The 22,901-nt window shown below is 37.8% G+C and overlaps 1 protein-coding gene across 1 annotated transcript in view; it reads left to right on the plus strand.

Annotated features, from left to right (window-relative positions):
• The window catches only part of 4932414N04Rikl (RIKEN cDNA 4932414N04 gene like), a 240,381-nt gene that overhangs the window by 121,987 nt on the left and 95,493 nt on the right, over positions 1–22,901 (plus strand). The window contains exons 50-56 of the mRNA XM_087654922.1: positions 3,952–4,048; positions 8,133–8,194; positions 10,197–10,275; positions 12,498–12,568; positions 13,970–14,042; positions 14,895–14,971; positions 17,651–17,747. Of these exons, the coding sequence (XP_087511048.1) occupies positions 3,952–4,048; positions 8,133–8,194; positions 10,197–10,275; positions 12,498–12,568; positions 13,970–14,042; positions 14,895–14,971; positions 17,651–17,747 (556 nt within the window). The remainder of the gene's footprint in view (positions 1–3,951; positions 4,049–8,132; positions 8,195–10,196; positions 10,276–12,497; positions 12,569–13,969; positions 14,043–14,894; positions 14,972–17,650; positions 17,748–22,901) is intronic.

Consider the following 22,901-nt stretch of genomic DNA (forward strand, 5'->3'; position numbering starts at 1 on the left):
AAGACTTCTTGGAATTTAATGAATATGAAGATACAACATACCCAAACTTATGGGATACAATGAAAGCACTGCTAAGAGGAAAACTCATAGCTCTGACTGCCTGCAAAAAGAAACAGGAGAGAGCACATGTCAGCTGCTGGACAACACACCTAAAAGCTCTAGAACAGAAAGAAGCAAACACAACCAAGAAGAGTAGAAGTCATGAAATAATCAAACTCAGAGCTGAAATCAACCAAGTAGAAACAAAAAGTACTATACAAAGAATCAACAAAACCAGGAGCTGGTTCTTTGAGAAAATGAACAAGATAAATAAACCCTTAACCAGACTAACAAGAGGGCACAGAGAGTGTATTCAAACAAACAAAATCAGAAATGAAAAGGGAGATGTAACAACAGAATCTGAGGAAATTCAAAAACTATCAGATCCTACTACAAAAGCCTATATTCAACAAAACTGGAAAATCTGTAAGAAATGGACACTTTTCTAGACAGATACCAGGTACCAAAGTTAAATCAGGAACAAAGAAACCATCTAAACAACCCCATAACTCCTAAAGAATTGGAAAGAGTTAAGTCTCCCAACCAAAAAGAGCCCAGGACCAGATGGGTTTAGTATAGAATTCTATTAGATCTTCACAGAAGACCTCATACCAATACTGTCCAAACTATTCCACAAAATAGAAACAGACGGAGCACTGCCAAATTCCTTCTATGAAGCCACAATTACTCTTATACCTAAACCACACAAAGACCCACCAAAGAAAGAGAAATTCAGACCAATTTCCCTTATGAATATTGATGCACAAATGCTCAATAAAATTCTTGCCAACTGAATTCAAGAACACATCAAAATGATCATCTCTCACGATCAAGTAGGCTTCATCCCAGGGATGCAGGGATGGTTCAATATACAGAAATCCATCATCCTCACCCACTATATAAACAAACTCAAAGATAAAAACCACATGATCATTTCATTAGATGCTGAGTAAATATTTGACAGAATTCAACACCTCTTCATGATAAAAGTCCTGGAAAGATCAGGAATTCAAGGCCCATACCTAAACATAGTAAAAGCAATATATGGCAAACCAGTAGCTAACATCAAACTAAATGGAGAGAAACTTGAAACAACCCCACTAAAATCAAGGACTAGACAAGGCTGCCCACTCTCTCCCTACTTATTCAATATAGTATTCAAAGTCCTAGACAGAGCAATCAGAGAGTGAAAGGAGGTCAAAGGGATACAAATTGGAATGGATGAAATAAAAATATTACTATTTGCAGATGATATGATAGTATACTTAAATGAGCCCAAAAGTTCCACCAGAGAACTTCTAAACCTCATAAACACCTTCAGCAAAGTGTCGGGGTAGAAAATTAACTCAAATAAATCAGTAGCTTTCCTCTACTCAAAGGACAAACAGGCTGAGAAAGAAATTAGGGAAATGACACCCTTTACAATAGTCCCAAATAATATAAAATATCTTGGTGTGAGTTTAACCAAGCAAGTGACAGATCTGAATGACAAGAACTTCAAGTCTCTGAAGAAAGACAATGAAGAATATCTCAGAAGATGGAAAGATCTCCCATGCTCATGGATTGGAAGGATTAATATAGTAAAAATGGCATTTTGCCAAAAGCAATCTACAGGTTCAATGCAATTCCCATCAAAATTCCTACTCAATTCTTTTTAGAGATAGAAAGAGCGATTTGCAAATTCATTTGGAATAACAAAAAACCCAGGATACAGAAAACTATCCTCAACAATAAAAGAACTTCTGGGGAATCACATTCCTGACCTCAAGCAGTATTACAGAGCAATAGTCATAAAAACTGTATGGTATTGGTACAGAGACAGGTAGATAGATCAGTTGAACAGAATTGAAGACCCAGAAATGAACCCACACACCTATGGTCACTTGATCTTTGACAAAGGAGCCAAAACCATCCAATGGAAATAAGATAGCATTTTCAACTAATGGTGCTGGTTCAACTGGAGGTCAGCATGTAGAAGAATGAAAATAAAAAAAAAAAAGAATGAAAATCTATACATTCTTACAACCCTGTACAAACCTTAAGTCCAAGTGGATCAAGGACCTCCACATCAAACCAGATACATTCAAACTAATAAGTGGGGAAGACTCTGGAACACATGTGTACTAGGGAAAATTTCCTGAACAAAACACGAATGGCTTATGCTCTAAAATCAAGAATCAACAAATGGGATCTCACAAAACTGCAAAGCCTCTGTAAAGCAAAGGACACTGCCATTAGGACAAAATGGCAGTCAACAGATTGGGAAAGGATCTTTACCAATCCTACATCTAATAGAGGTCTAATATCCAAAATATACAAAGAACTCAAGAAATTAGACCGCAGGGAGACAAATAACCCTATTTAGAAATGGGATACCTATCTAAACAAAGAATTTTCAGCTGAGGAATATCAACTTACTGAGAAGAACCTAAAGAAATGTTCAACACCCTTAGTCTTGAGGGAAATGCAAATTAAAACAACCCTGTGTTTCTACCTCACGCCAGTCTGAATGGTTAAGATCAAAAACAGAGGTGACAGCAGATACTGTCGAGGATGTGGAAAAACACATTTTCTGAATCCATTCCTCTGTTGAAAGGTATCTGGGATCTTTTCAGCTTCTGGCTATTATAAATGAGGCTGCTATGAACATAGTGAAACATGTGGCTTTGTTGTATGTTGAAGCATCTTTTAGGTATATGCCCCGGAGAAGTATAGCTGGGTCCTCAGGTAGTGGAATGTCCAATTTTCTGAGGAACCTCCAGACTGATTTCCAGAATGGTTGTACCAGCCTGCAATCCCACCAACAGTGGAGGAGTGTTCCTCTTTCTCCACATCCTCCTCAGTATCTGTTGTCACCTGAGGTTTTGATCTTAGCCATTCTGACTGGTGTGAGGTGGAATATCAGGGTTGATTTGATTTGCATTTTCCAGGATGTTGAACATTTCTTTATGTGCTTCTCAGCCATTCGATATTCCTCAGTTGAGAATTCTTTGTCTAGCTCTGACCCCCATTTTTCAATAGGGTTGGTTGGTACTCTGGAGTCTAACTTCATGAGTTCTTTGTATATATTGGATATTAGCCCACTATCTGGTGTAGGGTTGGTAAAGATCTTTTTCCAATCTGTTGCTTGCCATTTTGTCTTAATGACAATGTCCTTTGCCTTACAGAAGCTTTGCAGTTTTATGAGGTCCCATTTGTTGATTCTTGATCTTAGAGAATAAGCCATTGGTGTTTTGTTCAGGAAAATTTCCAGAGTGCCCATGGAGACTCTTCCCCACTTTTTCTTCTATTAGTTTGACTGTATCTGGTTTGATGTAGAGGTCCTTGATCCATTTGGACTTAAATTTTGTACAGGGCAATAAGAATGGGTCAATTTGCATTCTTCTACATGCTGGCTTGTCATTTTCTTAATGGGATTTTAATATATTTCAGGTGGTGGTTTTAATTTAGTAAAACTGAAATTGGCATTCATTTTTGTAGATTTATGCTTGGATGTGTGCATGATTTAAATTTTATTTTATTTATTTTTTATTTTTTCCAAGATAGGATTTCTCTGTGTATCTCTGGCTGTCCTGGAACTCACTCTGTATACTGAGACTAGCCTCAAACTCAGAGATCTGCCTGCTTCTGTCTCCCAAGGCTAAATTTCATTTGAAAAGCATTACTAAATTACCTTCACTTATATTTACTTCCAGAAATTTATGTTAATTAGTCTAATGTTCCTTACAACATTATAGGTGGTCCTATGTCTATTATCTAATGTCAGTGCAGAGAAAATTAGATTTGATTTAGATAGCATAAATTGTTCTTAGTTCAAATAACATGGGTTACAATACTTGGTACTCTACTTTTTGAAAGAGGCTGCATTTGAAATGTGGTATTTAGATGCCTTTTTTATGTTAATTTTAACAGACTACCTCTGAGACTTCTACATATATGGAAGATGTAGTCTCTTTTTCTGTGACTACAGATCGATTACTAGAAAATATGGCAAATGCAGAAACTAAAGGTAAGATCTACCTTTAACATACAGCCCTTGGAAGGAATATTCATGTAATACTTAAGTGAGTCAGATGGAACAAATTATTCTACTAGACAAAGAGACTGACCTATTTCCATATATAAGTTACATGGTAATATGAATGATGTATTATCTACTGTCTGCAAATGTTGAAATTTAATATGCCTCTCCCACACCTGAATTTCTAAATAGATTACAAAGTATTAAACTATCTTACGGGCACGAAGAAGAATGTGCAGAGGAGACGGGGAAGGAATTCCGAGATAGTTCCTGAGCACGGGGAGTAAACAGCTGCCAGCAAAGGCATGCAGAGCGGATGTGCAAAACATTGACCTTCTCTAGGAAATGAAATATGGAAGTCTAGATATGTAGGAACCACACATGATCTTCTAATATAAAAACCAAGTGCAAACAGCAAAGACCTGCATTTCAGTTTCTTCTCAGGCCCTAGGGGGCCTGTGGGTCTTTCAAGTACATTATGGCAAGTTCAACAAACTCCACTGAGAATATTTGGTTCTTAGGTGGTTTTAATTTTCTGAACATTTTGGATAAAGGAAAGAACCAGACTTGAAAAAATAATGAATTAAGATAATATTATTTAGAATGAGATATCTTATAAAGTATAAATTCTCAATTTTAGTATATCATTTGTGTCTCTTGATAGATTTGACACTGAGATTAGGCTGTTTTGAGATTCTGGATCTCCTGTCCTTTGTCAAAAGGATTCTAGTTAAATAAACATTGTTTTGAGGATCAGACATCAAAAAAATTCTACACAAAAGCACATTTGATCAGAGTTTCAGACATAAGAGAAGCAAAGGAAGGATAAGTCCTGTTTGGGCCTAGCCAAGTTTCTAGACAAGTGACAATTCCAAAGACATGGACAATAACAATATTTAGTTTTTTTCTTTTGGAATTTGTGCATTAACTCTTTGTGCTATCACATTATTTTATAATTCTAATCGCGTGATTCTGACACAGCTGCTGAGTCAGGGATAAAGAAAGTACAGCATAATTAGACACCTAACAGTTAGTGGACAGAAATAGTAACATACATGGAAAATGGGAGAAAGGAAGAACATTATCAGATGATGTTTATACCCAAGGGCTTGTCTCATTGAAGGAAAGCTGAGAGCGTCACCATAGTCTCTTTACTTCCAGCTCCTTATATATCTAGCAGAATGTGCTTCACATGTTTTCATTCAAAGTTCTGTGCTTGGTGAGTAAGCTCACTCTCTAAGTGCTTGTTGCAAGCATGTAGACTGGGAACTGGTCAAACGAACCTCTGTAAAAAAATAAACATGGTTTCCCACCCTTGAAATTCCAACTTTAGCGATGGAGAGGCTGATGGGTTTGGAGCACATGTTCTAGGCACTGTTGCCTGCACAGTAAGCTCCACACCACAGATGATCTTGCCTCAAAAAACAAGTTGGATGGCTCCTTGGTATGACTTCAGGTGGACACACAAACATGTATGTATACGTTCTCACAAACAAGCACCCAAACATGACATATGTGAACACACACACACACACACACACACACACACACACACACACACACCAATTAGTCATTCACCATAGGTTATTTGCTGGAGAAGAGAAGGTTAGAAGTGTGGTGAACTCCATCATCACACCTCTCCTACAGCTTCTACTCATTCAGATATCACTGCCATAAAACGATAGCTCTTAGTACCATAGGAATGTGTTGCTTAGTTCTACATAAAACATCTACAAGAGGTTTAGGTCATTCTTTTTTTTATAGTGTAAGATATTTTTATTTAAATATAATGTATTTATGTTTGGGGTCTCCCACTCATCTTTTTGTGATGATGATATTGGGAATGCCATTACTATTCTTCATACTCTTCTTTTTTTTTTATTAACTTGAGTATTTCTTATATACATTTCGAGTGTTATGCCCTTTCCCGGTATCCGGGCAAACATCCCCCTCCCCCCTCCCCTTCCTTATGGGTGTTCCCCTCCCAACCCTCCCCCCATTGCCGCCCTCCCCCCACAGTCTAGTTCACTGGGGGTTCAGTCTTAGCAGGACCCAGGGCTTCTCCTTCCATTGGTGCTCCTACTAGGATATTCATTGCTACCTATGAGGTCAGAGTCCAGGGTCAGTCCATGTATAGTCTTTAGGTAGTGGCTTAGTCCCTGGAAGCTCTGGTTGCTTAGCATTGTTGTACATATGGGGTCTCGAGCCCCTTCAAGATCTTCCAGTTCTTTCTCTGATTCCTTCAACGGGGGTCCTATTCTCAGTTCAGTGGTTTGCTGCTGGCATTCGCCTCTGTATTTGCTGTATTCTGGCTGTGTCTCTCAGGAGAGATCTACATCCGGCTCCTGTCGGTCTGCACTTCTTTGCTTCATCCATCTTGTCTAATTGGGTGGCTGTATATGTATGGGCCACATGTGGGGCAGGCTCTGAATGGGTGTTCCTTCTGTCTCTGTTTTAATCTTTGCCTCTCTCTTCCCTGCCAAGGGTATTCTTGTTCCCCTTTTAAAGAAGGAGTGAAGCATTCACATTTTGATCATCCGTCTTGAGTTTCATTTGTTCTAGGTATCTAGGGTAATTCAAACATTTGGGCTAATAGCCACTTATCAATGAGTGCATACCATGTATGTCTTTCTGTGATTGGGTTAGCTCACTCAGGATGATGTTTTCCAGTTCCAACCATTTGCCTACGAATTTCATAAAGTTGTTGTTTTTGATAGCTGGGTAATATTCCATTGTGTAGATGTACCACATTTTCTGTATCCATTCCTCTGTTGAAGGGCATCTGGGTTCTTTCCAGTTTCTGGCTATTATAAATAAGGCTGCTATGAACATAGTGGAGCACGTGTCTTTTTTATATGTTGGGGCATCTTTTGGGTATATGCCCAAGAGAGGTATAGCTGGATCTTCAGGCAGTTCAATGTCCAATTTTCTGAGGATCCTCCAGACTGATTTCCAGAATGGTTGTACCAGTCTGCAATCCCACCAACAATGGAGGAGTGTTCCTCTTTCTCCACATCCTCGTCAGCATTTGCTGTCACCTGAGTTTTTGATCTTAACCATTCTGACTGGTGTGAGGTGAAATCTCAGGGTTGTTTTGATTTGCATTTCCCTTATGACTAAAGATGTTGAACATTTCTTTAGGTGTTTCTCAGCCATTCGGCATTCCTCAGCTGTGAATTCTTTGTTTAGCTCTGAACCCCATTTTTTAATAGGGTTATTTGTCTCCCTGCGGTCTAACTTCTTGAGTTCTTTGTATATTTTGGATATAAGGCCTCTATCTGTTGTAGGATTGGTAAAGATCTTTTCCCAATCTGTTGGTTGCCGTTTTGTCCTAACCACAGTGTCCTTTGCCTTACAGAAGCTTTGCAGTTTTATGAGATCCCATTTGTCAATTCTTGATCTTAGAGCATAAGCCATTGGTGTTTTGTTCAGGAAATTGTTTCCAGTGCCCATGTGTTCCAGATGCTTCCAGTTTAGGTCATTCTTAAGTCGTGTTCTTAAATCCAGCCACCACATTTCTTGGGAAAATTTTTCTCTCTGATATATGGGATTTGCTGAGGAGTCTAGGCTGGCTTACTAGTGATACTCAGAAGTTCCCCTGTCTATTTAGTGAGGATGGGTCGAGTACAACAGAGATATAGGAAAGTGAACAAAATTTGAACAACGTATGTGTTCATACAATGATCAAATATACCAATAGTTTCAATGTCGGAAATGAACATTATTTCCTTTATGAGACTGGAACAGTGAACCCAGTGAATCTGAAAACATCATTGGTATTTTGAAATGTTGTCTGTTCTGGTTTGGTTCCTAGTTTTGAGTTGATGAATTTGTGAATGAAACCTCAAAATGTTTTATATATTTAACCTATAGCAAATAGGTGTCCGTCTAATTGATAGACAAGCATGCAAATGCATATGTATGTATATGTGTATGTGTGTGTACATGTTCATACACAAATACAGATACTATGGGTAAATATTTATATATATATATATGTATATATATATATATCTTTTGTCCAACATGCCAGCGTAAGTTATTTACTTAAATCTGTGCTTTTTTTTTTCAGCAAAGCCAGCCAATAAAGTGATATCCACAGAAGGACAAACAAGGGCTTACAACAAGGAAAGAGTTAAGTCACTGTTATTTTTATTGACAATTGACATTCAATACTGTTTATTTAACAACATAGCTTAGGTATACAAATTAGACTTCAGATTATCCTACAGAGCCAATCGTTGTTTAACATTTCTTTTAAAAACTTTAATTTGGGCTGGAGTCATGGCTCAGTCCTTAAAGGCTAAGCTCACAACCAACCATATAAAAACGTTAGTTCATCATGCTTGTCGTCAAGACTGTTCTTAAGGTCTGTGTGAATGCAGAGATAAACACCTTTCATTCAATTGCCAGTACCTTCCTCAAAGTTAGGCAGCAGCTTGTAAATTTGAAAAAGATAGATGCAACAGCCTCCAGTTCGACTGGTAGTAAGGGGGAAGGGGAAACATATCAAGATTTGTGGCTTTTGATTAGTAGATGATAATTCCAACCTCAAAACTGAATCTTTCCTTGTGGGCCGCTTCTTTTTGCTCTTTGTAAAATTTTATTTTTCTTGGATATTTTATGTATTTACATTCCAGATGTTATTTCCTTTCCCTCCCTCTCCCATACCCCTTCCCCCTCCCAAGCTTCTTTGAGGATCCTCCCATTCCCATCCACCCACTCCAACCTCAACATCCTGGCATTACCCTGCATTGAGGAAATGAGCCTTCATAGGACCAAGGTCTTTTCCTCCTATTGATTCTAGACAATGCCATCCTCTGCTACATACGTGGCTGGAGTCATGGGTCCCTCCATGTGTACTCATTGGTTGGTGGTTTAGTTCCTGGGAGCTCTGGTGGGGTCTGGTTGGTTGATATTGTTGTTCTACCTATGGTGTTGCAAACCTCTTCAGTTCCTTCAGTGTTTTCTCTAACTACTCCATTGGAGCCCCTTGTTCAGTCCAATGGTTAGCTGCAACCTCCTCATCTGTATCAGAAGGGCTTTGGCAGAACCTCTCAGGAGACACCCATATCAGGCTCCTGTCAGCAAGCACTTCTTGGCATCCGCAATAGTGACTGGGTTTGGTTGGCTGCAGATGGGATGGATTCCCCAGGTGGGGCAGTCTCTGAATGACCTTTCCTTCAGTCCCAGCTCCACTCTGTCCCTGTATTTCCCTCGTGACTATTTTGTTCTAAAAAAGAATGAAGCATCCACATTTTGGTCTTCCTTCTGGCAGTTCCTCAAAAAGTTGAACATGATACTACCTGAGGACCCAGCTATACCACTCCGGGGCATATAACCAAAAGATGCTCCAACATATAACAAGGACACAAGCTTCACTGTGTTCATAGCAGCCCTATTTATAATAGCCAGAGGCTGGGAAGAACCCAGATGTTTTCAACAGAAGAATGAATACATAAAATGTACACTTACACAATAGGGTACTACTCAGCTATTAAAAACAATGATATCATGAAATTCATAAGCAAATAGATGGAACTAGAAACTATCATCCTGCGTGAGGTAACTCAGTCACAAAAGAACCCAAATTGTATGTACTCACTGATAAGTGGATATTAGCCCAAAAACTTGGAATAGCTAAGAAAAAATTACAGATCATATGAAACCCAAGAAGAAGGAAGACCAAAATGTGGGTAGCTTCTATTCCATACTGAAAGTTCACTCTGAGAATATGTACTCTTAGTGTGGATCATTCATGTGTTAACATATAAAAGAAGTTTAAGTAGAAACAGATGGAAAGAATCAATCTACATTAGTTGGTGTGTTGTGTGCATGTGTAGAAGCTGTTTTTATTTGTTTCTAAGACATTAACATAATCTTCAGTCTATCTTTCTGGGTTAACATGCCATTTACCTACCATTATTTCATTGAAAATGTATCTGCAGCCCTTCCATGTTTGCCTTTCCTTAGTCAGAGGCCACATGAATGCACAACAGTGGACCCTGTATTCAAATAGCATGGAATCCGACAAATGCTTTGTTTTCTACTCTTGCTTTTTAAAACAGAAACTCTGTACTCTTAAAAAGCTAATGGTCTGTTTTGTGCGACTCAAAATTTTCCTTCATCCTAGCAGCCAGGGAAGGAAGATGTGTGCCATTTAGCTGTGTCTATAGAAAAGAGAAGTGAAGCTTTGACGCGTGGTGAAACGGAAGGTACGCACCGTGTTTTCTGAATGCTCCTTCTGTGTATTTAAATCAGAGTGAACATGTGTGCACGTAGACTAAGACACTGACTTAACTTAGTAACTTAAGAGAGAAATAGTGATGAGCCTCAGTTTTGATCCCGGTTTAACATTAATGCAGCTGCATTGTCCAATGTGCTTACACTACGGCAATAGCTTCATGGCAGTTAGGCATAATGAAATGCACAAATAAAGTAATGATGATTGATGGGAGAACAGTGGGGGCCACAGAAGAATGGAAACTTTAAGGAGTATGCTGTGGCTTGAATGTGAAATGTCTCTGTAATCTCCAGGGTCTCGTCAAGGACTCCAGCGTGACAGTGGTTGTCTTTATTCCACATCTAGTCTATTTAGCTTCCTACTGACGTTCATAGCTATAGTATGTGGAATAGGGTTTGTCACAGCAGTTCATATGACACAATATAAGAATTTACAATAAAACATATTGTAGAATTATTGGAAATGTGACCCTTTCCTGCTAACATCAGCTTTTCTCTATGTAATTAGAATAAGATTATAAAGTATGTGCTACAGATGTGGCTTTAAGACATGAATCCAAATCACTTCCAAACTCTCCCTCCCTGCCCCTCCCCTTCTGCTGCATATATGTTTTCATTTTCCCTGAATTATCCTCTTGTTCTCCTTCATTGCCCTCCCTCCCCCTCCACTTGCTACACCTTCTGTTCAAGCATTATAAACAGGGACTTTGCATACAATATTTGTGTTTTACAAATGATTATTATATTCCCAGCTGGACTCTTTCTATATTCCAAACTCCTTCTATACGTGGGCATTGAAATTAAATTCCTGGATTAATTATGTTAATACATAGCATGTGGAATACATCATTAAGCTCAGTAAATTTTATTATGTTTACTTTGTTTCATGCCATATTTTGATACATTTTTAAAAGTAATAAGCAGGGTATAGGGTCCAGCATTCTAAGGCTTCTACATTAACCTGTTAACCATTCACATTACACTGAATTGACACTGGCTCCAGGGTCATGAATATTCTGGAAGCACTCCTTACACCATGCATGCATCATTTGTTTTGAACTTTCATCTAAATAAAATCATCCTCTGTTATTTATGGGCATTCATTCTACTATCAGTTTTTCTTGAGCCACATTTTATTGACCTACATCTAGTGCAAGTATGACTATAATACACTTAAAATCTTGATAGTTGAGTAGCTAAAAGCTATTTATCATGTGTTGATAATCAGCACTTGACTGAACTCTTGTCCTTCCTGTTGTCATATGTTTCCCTTTTCTCTAAGATTCTCAAACTGTTGGTGACACACACTAACTCATTTGAATAATTCTTCCTCCATCCATTTCTATTTATATTCCTTGTTTCTATGTTGTCACCATTGTGTGCACCTAAGCTCACCATTGTCTCAGTCCAGAACTATTGAACATTCATGCATGACCTCTCACTGACAGGATGTAACACCAGGCTCTAGTAGTTAGCATGCTTTCAACAAATCATTAATGGATGAGATAAGGAATCTCATCCGTGCCAATCCATTAGCAAAGGTTCTACACTTGCAAATTGATTTGCACTTGAAATATTAATACATTTTAGGAAAACAGTGGAAGCTATAAAGGACCTCCAAACTGGAAATGCCTGCTTTTTTTTTCTAGAAATGTGCAGCTGACCAATGAAGACATCCCATAGCTGGCTTGTCTTTAATGGATATAAACAAGGGTATCAGAAATGCTACACTGTGGCAGATTTTTGTTCACATCCAAAGGCTAAAATAGGTTTCTATTAATGTTTTAGTTTCTGAGGATTTTGTGTATTTGCCATTTGGCTGGGAAAATGTACATTATTTAAATGGTTTTATGATGTAAGGATTAGTACACTATGAATTTTAATATTTCAGTGGCATTTTAAAATGTATCTAAGGTTATTTACTTATGTTGAGTTTGAGGGTGAATCTTTAAAATCATAAGTTCTTCAAAACTTACAGAATCTACTATTTAACTAAGGGTATTAATATTTTGTTTGGTTATAAATGTATCATAAAATGTTAAATCTTCTAAAGATTAAGTGGCCTTTAAAGCATTACTTGTATAAATAAAAATACATTTGTTATTACTGTTTAAACATACCAATTTGTTTCTATTTTGAACTGACATTGATTCATAGTTAATATTCATATATAAGTATATGAATTTACCAACAGATTTATGCAAAGAGGCATCATTAACAAAAGAACAAAGAAGACACAGTATCCATGGGTGTGTTCAGACACTGGTATGTAAACATTTAAATTGATGCTACTCACTTGATAGCATTTTGTTTTGTTCAACAAAAGAACATAGGCAAAACATGTCAGGCTATCATACAAATTAACTGGTCATAATTTTGTAGTTAATTTAAAATAGTTCACCATCTCATATTTCTTAGACTACATTGAATGTCTCCATGTATCCAAACCTGAATATCACCTTCATCTGTTTCCAAATGTCTTCTCATAATTTCCTGATAATTATCAGGTATAAATTCACCAACATACTAGCTAATTAAGATTAGGACGTAATCTCTTGAGGAAGTAGTCAACCTCTTACTTTCTACATATCCTCCTCTTCCTTCAAAGTAATGTCTGCTGTTGAAATAATTCTAATTTGTTGAGACTCTCATCCATTGACCTAGTCAAATTTAGCTTCAACTTTCAAGTTTCAGAATCTCCTCATTTTGGCGAGAGACAAATACTAGTTCTTTATTATAAGATACTTTCCTGATTGACGTGTTACATTTGCTTTATTTAAGAGGATCTGTTTGTTGTTCTCATAAGCAGATGAAATTTATTGACTAGATATTTGAAAGCATCACCAAATGATTCTAAGCACAACAAACTCTTTGGGTTTTACCTACACATATTTAATATGTGTTAAATATATAGAACAGACTTTGCACAGTGGCAAAAGGAAATCTGAGCTGTGAACTCAGACCATATTGGAATATCCATTCCATCTCGATCTTGTCAAAATCAGATTCTCCATCTATGAAATTTGGGTGCTATGGATTTGTGTTTAATTTGGATATTTTATATGATATTACATATTTTACTTATCATTTTATTTTTGCACTAAGATGGCAAAATTACTTTACATGAAGTTATACATCATTTTTGCTAGTTTTCCTGGTCATAATACTATACTGCACCAAATCTCCAGATTTCATTAGTGGAATTCTTTCTTAACTGCCTGTGTTCATTTTATAGATGCTAAGAATTAGGCAAGAATTTGATAGATCGAGTAATTATTGTAATTGGGAAAAAAACAGCAAACGAACTTTGGTTTTATTTTCCTCAGTGAGAAGTATTATTTCTGCAGGAATATTGTAAATTTCATTTTAAATTTCTAAAAAAATAATGTTAATCAAACCTTTACTTCTTATCATTTTCTTGACACCGTTTCTTTTGTTAAACGCTTCAAATGTGCAAATTTTTACTTCCACTTGCCATGTTAATATGGAAGTTAGACTTGATCTAGGAAGCATGCCTGGGGCTCCCAGATCAGATACATCTGGCGCTCTCTGTTTTTCAGTCTCAGTCCTTTGGCATGAGCTACTCAGATACTGGAAAGGAGCAGAATAGTTTGTTCAACTCATTCTGTGCTAATTTAACAGATGATCTGTGAACCTTTCCCACAGCAGAAGAACGTGAGCCATTTAGGCGTGAGTACAGATCAAAGGATAGAAAGCAAAGGAACCAGAGAAATGAAAGGTGAGACATATAATTTATATGTAGTCCATGGAAGGAATAGGTCAAGTAAATCAGGAGAATGAGCATGTTCTACCAAACAAAGGTTTTACCCATGTCTCATGCAGGAAGTTAAGGGTTAATGAGATTGACGTCTAACCCAGTTTCTGCGAAAGTTGAAATTGAGTGTGACATTAAAGCTGCTGAATTGCTCAATAGATTATAGGGCATTGTAATATCTGAGGAGTAGTGAGGCATAATAAAGTACAGAAGGGCAGGGAAATGAATGATTAAAATGTAGCTGAGCACAAGGAATATAAAGAAACCATAAAAAGTTTTTATAGAGGAAAATGATGGAATTCTTTAGAAAACGAAATACAGACTCCTGGAAAGATGGGAGAGAGACAGTGGTTGCATGTTTAACCTTGTCAAGTAGGAAGGTACTGATTTTTATTCCTCTTTTCCTGTCCACCGTTGGGAAAGCACTAAACATGGTAGTACTTCAACATGCAAGCTTGTATGACTTTTTATAATGTAACTAGAAACCTAACTTGTGACTCCTAAGAAAATAAATGTTAATGTGTAATAATGGTTGGCTCCTCAAGATAGTATTTTATACATCAGGGTTTACATAACCTGAAGCAAAGTAGAACCTCTCCAAGTGATACATTTAGACACATTTATTACATAATTAAAACTATTCCCTATGGAATTAAATGTTCATGTAAAGATTTAGGGCAATTGACTACACTCATCAGCAGTATAGAAATTCAGGTTTCATTTTAATATGTTTAAAAATCTGAATTAATATTTATGTCTTCCATTTAATCTACAATGTCATAAAAGTTGCTTTAATTAAATATGTGCATTTGTCAGCAAAACCAGACAGAGGAATTATGACATCAACTAAAGAACAAAGAAGACGGGAGAGCACGGAAAAACTGAGGAGACCGGTATGTAAATGTCAATTGCACTTTTTATTGTTGTTCTGCAATGTAGCTAAGGGGAATAAAAGTACATATCACATGACAGTGTCATATATACATAATTAGTCACAGTTTGGTTTTTAATTTTAAAGTATTCTAGCTCATTATGAGTCTTAAAACATTCTTAAAAACTGAACAAGTTCAGAGAAAACTTGATCTTTTCTTCTGTGCCAAATGACTTTTTGAAGATTGCTCATGTCTTCCAAGTGCATAAACAGTTTATTTTGAATGTTGGATCTTTGGATTACTGATTTAATATAACTGTATGAGATGTATCAAGCACAGAATAACTGGCATGAACGCCCATGATACAGTGAAAGCTTAGCAAACATGGACCAAGTTTTCCGAAGAACGCTGAGGGAGTTTTTGGTTACAGTCGGTGACTGTGCAGGTAGAATTCTGTAAGCAGAGTTAAGTGCTGTGTGTGATATTCAGCTGTGCTCCAGAGACTATAATCGTGTCTGCCATGGCCATGAAACAGAGTGTAGACACACTGAGTAGAAGGTACAGTAGATCGCATCTGTTCATCCCTTGGTTCATTCATTGTGGGGTAGTAGCAGGTGACAGATAAACACTGTCATAGCTAACGAAATGCTGGTAAGGCAGACAAAAGCATTGGCTCATTTGAAACACTGAATGCGAATTCTAATGCTCACCTTTTGTTTTTAAGTGAATCTCATTTCCGTTTTATTTACCGCTATGATATTTATTCATTTGACAAATATCCTTTTATTCATTCTCTGAGAATTTGATAAAATGTATTTTATCTTTGTTCTTCTCTCTCCAAGCTCCTCCCAGAATAAATCCCTCTCACTGCACATCACATTTGTGATCTCGTTAAAAAGAAAAGAAGAAAAAAACTCAAAACATAAAGTTGGCACTACACATACTGTTGGATGTGTAATCTCCTTCAGAGCATGGTTGGCCTAACATGGATCACACCTTTAAAAACAGCTTATTCTTTCTCTTCTACAGTTACCAATTATCAATAGATCCTCGGCTGAGAATTCATCTGTGTGAATGCCCTCATTTGTTCAGAAGAAGCTGTTTCTTTGCTGTCCCTCACTATCTATACCTCCACAATTTTTCCATCCCCTTTTCTACAATAATCCCTGAGCCTGTCACTAAGACCCATTATACATTCTGCAGTATTCTCCAAGTTACAAATCTGTTCCACCTCTTTTCATAATTATTTTGCAGGACTGATGTTTGCAGGGGATTTTTATAATCACCATCCAATACACATTTTCTTATTCCTTATGACTTTATTCAAATATTGTACTTTTTAAGAAGACTTTATTTTATCTCCTGTTAGAAGTGTGCTAAATGTATACAGTGTCCACAGAGGCCAGAAGAGGGAGGGCATCATTCCATCTGGAACTGGAGTTACAGGGGTTATGTGCCACCATTCAGGTGCTGGGAACAAAGCTTGGGTCCTCTGCAAGAGCGTTCATTGCTCTCACAGCTGAACTAGGTCTCCAGCCACTCAAATACATTTTCGTAACATGACAATTGTACAACTACAGCCATTAAAAAGTTCGTGTATAGCTATTAGTAAGATGTTGTCTACATAGAATAATAAAACTTCAAAGCCTTCTCTTGCTACACATCCTACTCTTCCTTCAAAGCAAGATGCCAACAAAATTCTCTTAGGTGCTTAATACTGACTTTCAACAAGTTTCAAATAAGAATTTGTATAAATCTGTAATGTTTTAAAAATACTCTCTATTTTTCCTCTAGAGAGTATGACGTAGAATATGCATTTCTAAATTTCTTTCCTTGTTGCCAATTTCCATTTAATTTCTTTAATATTATCCAATTGCTTACCATTACCATTACTAATGACTTACTAAGCAAGTAGCTTTGGGCGACTGTGAACGCAAAAAGCTTGGTGGATTCTCAGGTGTTTGGTTACTATCACTGAGCACACAGCAGAGATGGGGAATCACTGATGTGAGACAGACATGTTCCATTTCCTCTTCATTAGTTTCTTCCTAATGGAATGGATTTGCTTCAGTTTTATCATGGGGTTTTCATGACATTGTACTGTGTTTTAATTTATAATATTGCTTTACATCTAAGACTGAGTTGGGAAGGCCAGTTTCCCACCATCCTAGGAGTAAGATACCCATGTGTTTGTTTGCTTCCATGGCAGTAATACTAGACTCCGATGAGTCTTCATACTTGGTAATGGAATGCCTCCTCACTGTATTTTCAAGTGTTGAAGACTGGAGTATTTTTACATGTGTTGTAGTGACCTCAATTTGAAAAATTACAAATGTCCTTTGGACAAATTTTCCAAATAGGTGAATTTGTGTGTGCTTTTATTTTTAAATATTAACATAAAATATCTGGTGCTTTTAAGATATTTTTTCTTTAATATATCCTTGACACCTACTATTCTATAAAAAAATGATCCTGCTGGTATTCCAGGTTTGATCTTCCTAGTTGAAATTTTATTTTGAACACAGAAAGTTCAAACATAGTCTTGATTTAGGTAACCAATATTAGTTTCTTTATTCAATGATGTAGAGTCCAATAAATGCTTCCTTTAATATATAGCCTCATTGTTTTTATAATGGAGAATTCTGACATCATAGAAAAAATTAGATTTTGTGCAACTCGCTTTCAAAATTACTTTTCCAGGCTAATTCTGAACGTCTTCCACAGAAAAGCATTGTCAATCACTTAGTTGCAAGTGAACATCAAAGAAAAGAAAATATGACAAATGGTGAAAAAGAAGGTATGTTAGAAAAGAGAAGGTTTGGGGTTGGGGATTTAGCTCAGGAGTAGAGCGCTTGCCTAGCAAGAGCAAGGCCCTGGGTTCGATCCCCAGCTCCGAAAAAAAAAAAGAAAAAAAAAAAGAAAAGAGAAGGTTTGATAGAATTATTTATTTACAGCAGGAGGCCTTCAAATATGTTCAAGTAGACAAATTTATATAACTATTTCTTATAGCATAACTTAATAAGTATCAAATCTAATTCAGTTACCTAATCAATAGATTATGCCACTGAAGGGTTGACTTGTTAAAGACATCATCCAGTGGTATAATATCAGAGTACTAGGCATAATGAGGTGCAAAGAAGACATGGAAATGTCAGAATGTTGTAGAGAGCTCAGCGAATACTGAACACCAGGGAATTAGTATGTTGTGGTTTGAGCATGCATTATTCTTCACAAGCGAGCTTAAGTGTATGATCTGCTTATCACTGGGTAGAGATAAGGTCAGGATTATAACTTGAACAGCCTCCCTTCCTTGCCAAGATGGAATATATCCCTTAAACCATGAGCAAGAATAAATGCTTCTTCCTTCCTTTTGTTGCTTGTAATCGGATTATATATATATATATATATATATATATATATATATATATATATATATATTTCAGCAGTGAGAAAGTTAACTAATATACAAAATTGGCACAGAGAAGTGGGGACATTTGCTGTGAAAAGTCTTACTATGCAGTTCTTTGGCATTTGAAAATGTTTTGCACGAGGAATATGGAAAACGTTTAGACTTTGAACCAGAAATGCCCCTGAGTGTTATACCTAAGCTTAAAGAGCCTTTATGGCTGAATATTAGATGATCATGTGGTCTAGAGCAGTGATCCTCAACCTTCCTAAAGTTGCAACCCTTTAATACGGTTCCTTGTGTTGTGGTGACCCCCAACCATAAAATTACTTTGTTGACACTTCATAATTATAATTTTCTGTTATAAATCATAATATATTAATGTATATATAACATATATCAAATAGCATAAATAACTGATGTGTGAGATGTTTGATATGTGACCCCCAAATGATCATGACCCACAGTTTGAGAACCATTGGCCTAGGAAATGTAGACCCTGTACTCCCTACTTCATGATGGTTCAAGAGTGAGAAAGGATTATACAGAGCTCTGACCTGCAGGCCAGTCAGGTTATATTTTGGCAAGTTTCTGACTGATTTCTGCCCATGTCATATAGACCACGATGTTTCTGAATTTAAGCAAACTAGTATGTTCGGCCTGGTGATATCTCAAAGCATGATAACATCATTTTATTACTAATCTTATTAAAGTCTATGGTTAAAAAAAGAGGAACAACTTTCTTGATAAATTATGCTCTCACTAGCCACACACTGTCAGTTAGGTGTTTGGAAGTCTAACATTTTAAAAATCATTATCTTAAGTGTTTAGGGGTGTGGGGGACGCAAGCCCCTTTATTCTTCTAGAAATTACTGAGGGAGCCAATGGTGTTAAATTTGGGCTGGAAACTAATAGAAATTAACACTGGAAATCTGAAGTGTCTATGAAGTAATTTTAAACTAAGAGTAATGCCATGATATGTTACAAATACTATATTTTGTGGAAAAATGATTAAAATTTCACAAACAAAGCAAAAAAAAAGAGGAACAAATTGGAGTGGAAGATGTTTAAATGTGCATTTTTTTGAGGAAAGGCACTTCAACCAGGCTAATGTTCCAACCAAGTAACATGCTAAATTCAGCCCTATAATAGTTACAGAGAAACCTCCTGTTCGTAGTGACACTAGCACTTGTACCCTGAGAGCAGAGCCTACAAATTATTTTGAAAGAGAGCCTTACCTCAGGAAGTTACTGGCTTTTCTACTCCTTTAAAGTGTCTCCCAGGGAAGTACAAAGAGGCTGTTAACAACTGGTACAAGAAGACCAGCTTCTATCCAGAGTTGGCAGTAGAACTTGGCGTCATAGCTTACTCACTTGCATTATACTGATTTCGCATGTATGAAATATACACTATGAGGAGAGAAGCAATGAAGTCTTGCACAGTGGTTCCAAAAATTCATTGAGGTCAAGCAATTTCTGAAAATAAAGGAGTTCCTGCAAAGTGACCATGAGTAGTCATTGTGTGAAACTGTGAGGATGAAACCTAAATTTCAGTTCATACTCCAGAATGCAGGAGATGGCAGAAACATGAGACACCTGCTGAGGAAATCTAAGTGCACGTAGTTAAGCCTGCTAAAGAGAGATCAGTGTGCACTGCGGGTATCAGATCTTATCTAAGTTCAGAAGAGCCCAGATGATACTATCCTGAGTCCTATAGGCCAAAAACAGAGCTGCAGAAATTTTTTTTGCCTTTTTTTTTTGAATTATTTATTTTTACACTCCAGATTTTATTCCCCTCCCAGCCCACCCCTCAACTGTTCCACATTCCATACCTCCTCCCAACCTCACCTCCCAGTCTCCACAAGAACATGCTTACCCCACCCACCCCACCAGACCTCTAAACTTCCTGGGGTCTCCAGTCTCTTGAGGGTTAGGTGCATCTTCTCTGGCTGAAACCAGACCCGGGAGTCCTCTGCTGTATATGTACTGGAGGCCTTATCTCAGCTGGTGTATGCTACCTGGTTGGTGATCCAGTGTCTGAGAGATGTCAGGGGTCCAAGTAAATTGAGACTGCTGGTCCTCCTACAGGGTTGCCCTCCTTCTCAGCTTCCTCCAGCTTTTTCCTAATTCAACCAGAGGGGTCAGCAGCTTCTGTTCATTCGTTGGGTGCACATATCTGCATCTGACTCTTTCAACTGCTTGTTAGGTCTTTTTGCGGGCAGTCATGATAGGTCCCTTTTTGTGAACACCCCGTAGAGCTGCAGAATTTAATGTTTCTTCTTCTTTATTTTATCCATGCTTTATTTTAAATATTCTATGGGATACTCTAGCCCTCCCTTTGAGAAAGGGGCTGTTCACTCTGTGACATTTGTGGGTTGCAAAAATTCCAGTTGTAATTTTGGTTGTATAGCAACTCACTTAAGTGATTACATTGAATCTTAGAGGAGACTGGGATTTTGAGCATTGTTGAGACTGGTAATGACAGGGAAAAGTTTAGAAGATGAAATGAATGCATTTTACATCTTGATATATCTTATGGAGGCTAGATCGTAATCTGGTTTGAAGGTAAAATGCTCTCTGTAGGCTACAGTGGATCATTTTCTCTGGGTGGGCTATTTGGGGCTACTGTCAGCCCATTGGTAAGCATCTCATAGGTAGTAGCAGATTTTGATGTTTATATGTCCTAGACATACTTGCTATTTATTCTCTACTTCTTACCTGAGGATCCAAAGTCAGCATCTTTCTTGCTCCTTCTCCAACCCATATGAAAGAATATATGCTTTCATGCCATGATTCAAACGAAACCTTTCCTCATTAAACTGTTTTCTGTCAGGGATTTTATCACAGCATTAAAATAGTAACTAATGGAAAGTATAATATATGAGATGCTAAAAAAAAATAGCAAAAGTCTTTAGAAAATGAAAGCCAGGCAAAGTATTGCCAGGAAAGGAGGGAAATGAACAAAGAACAAATGAACAAAGAGTGAGACCCCCTTTTAAAAAACAACTTAATAAGAGAGAGGCAGACACACCTAGGAAGCCAGAAGAGACTACACTCTGCCCACATTTCTGACTCCAGAGGAAAACACCAAACACCATCTGTGACCCTGGTACACGGGGGCTCTGGAAAGGGCGGTGCAGGTCCTCCTGGTTGCTGCCCTCGCGGAGAGCTCATAAGCAACACCCCACGAGCAAACTTGAGCCTCAGGACGACAGGTAAGACCAACTTTTCTGCCCCAAGTGACCTGACTGGTGGCCTCAGGAAACACAGAGGCAAAATTCCTCTAGGACCGGACACTTCTGGTTTTTAGCGGGATTCCCAACCTCGCTGATCCCCGCCCGCAGCTCACTGCTCCCAAACCCCATGGGAGAGAGAGCTCACTGCCCAGACAGGTGGGCACTCCTGAGACTGCAGAGCAGAAGAGACCACCAACACTGCCCACCCCTGCCCACATCCCTGGCCCAAGAAGAAACTGTATACGGTCTCTGGGATCCCATAGATAAGGGCACTGAAGCAGCCGGTCCCCTGCGCCCGAGACACTGCCAGAACCTGAAGGGAATGACCAGATAAGCAGTTCTCTGCACCCAAATCCCGTGGGAGGGAGAGCTAGACCTTCAGAGAGGCAGACACACCTGGGAAGCCAGAAGAGATATTCCATGACAAAACCAAATTTACACAATATCTTTCTACAAATCCAGCACTACAAAGGATAATAAATGGTAAAGCCCAGCAAAAGGAGGCAAGCTACACCCTAGAAAAAGCAAGAAACTAATCATCTTGGCAACAAAACAAAGAGAAGAAAAGCACACAAACATAACCTCACATCCAAATATGAATATAACAGGAAGCAATAATCACTATTCCTTAATATCTCTCAACATCAATGGTCTCAACTCCCCAATAAAAAGACATAGATTAACAAACTGGATACGCAATGAGGACCCTGCATTCTGCTGCCTACAGGAAACACACCTCAGAGACAAAGACAGACACTACCTCAGAGTGAAAGGCTGGAAAACAACTTTCCAAGCAAATGGAAGAAGCAAGCTGGAGTAGCCATTCTAATATCAAATAAAATCGATTTTCAACCAAAAGTCATCAAAAAAGGGGCTGGGGATTTAGCTCAGTGGTAGAGCGCTTACCTAGGAAGCGCAAGGCCCTGGGTTCAGTCCCCAGCCCCGAAAAAAAAAAGAACCAAAAAAAAAAGTCATCAAAAAAGATAAGGAAGGACACTTCATATTCATCAAAGGAAAAATCCACCAAGATGAACTCTCAATCCTAAATATCTATGCCCCAAATATAAGGGCACCTACATACGTAAAAGAAACCTTACTAAAGCTCAAAACACACATTGCACATCACACAATAATAGTAGGAGACTTCAACACCCCACTCTCATCAATGGACAGATCATGGAAACAGAAATTAAACAGAGACGTAGACAGACTAAGAGAAGTCATGAACCAAATGGACATAACAGATATTTATAGAACATTCTATCCTAAAGCAAAAGGATATACCTTCTTCTCAGCTTCTCATGGTACTT

This window comes from Rattus norvegicus, chromosome 3 (genome assembly GCF_021556685.1).
Source record: "Rattus norvegicus strain SHRSP/BbbUtx chromosome 3, alternate assembly SHRSP_T2T, whole genome shotgun sequence".
Taxonomy (NCBI): domain Eukaryota; kingdom Metazoa; phylum Chordata; class Mammalia; order Rodentia; family Muridae; genus Rattus; species Rattus norvegicus.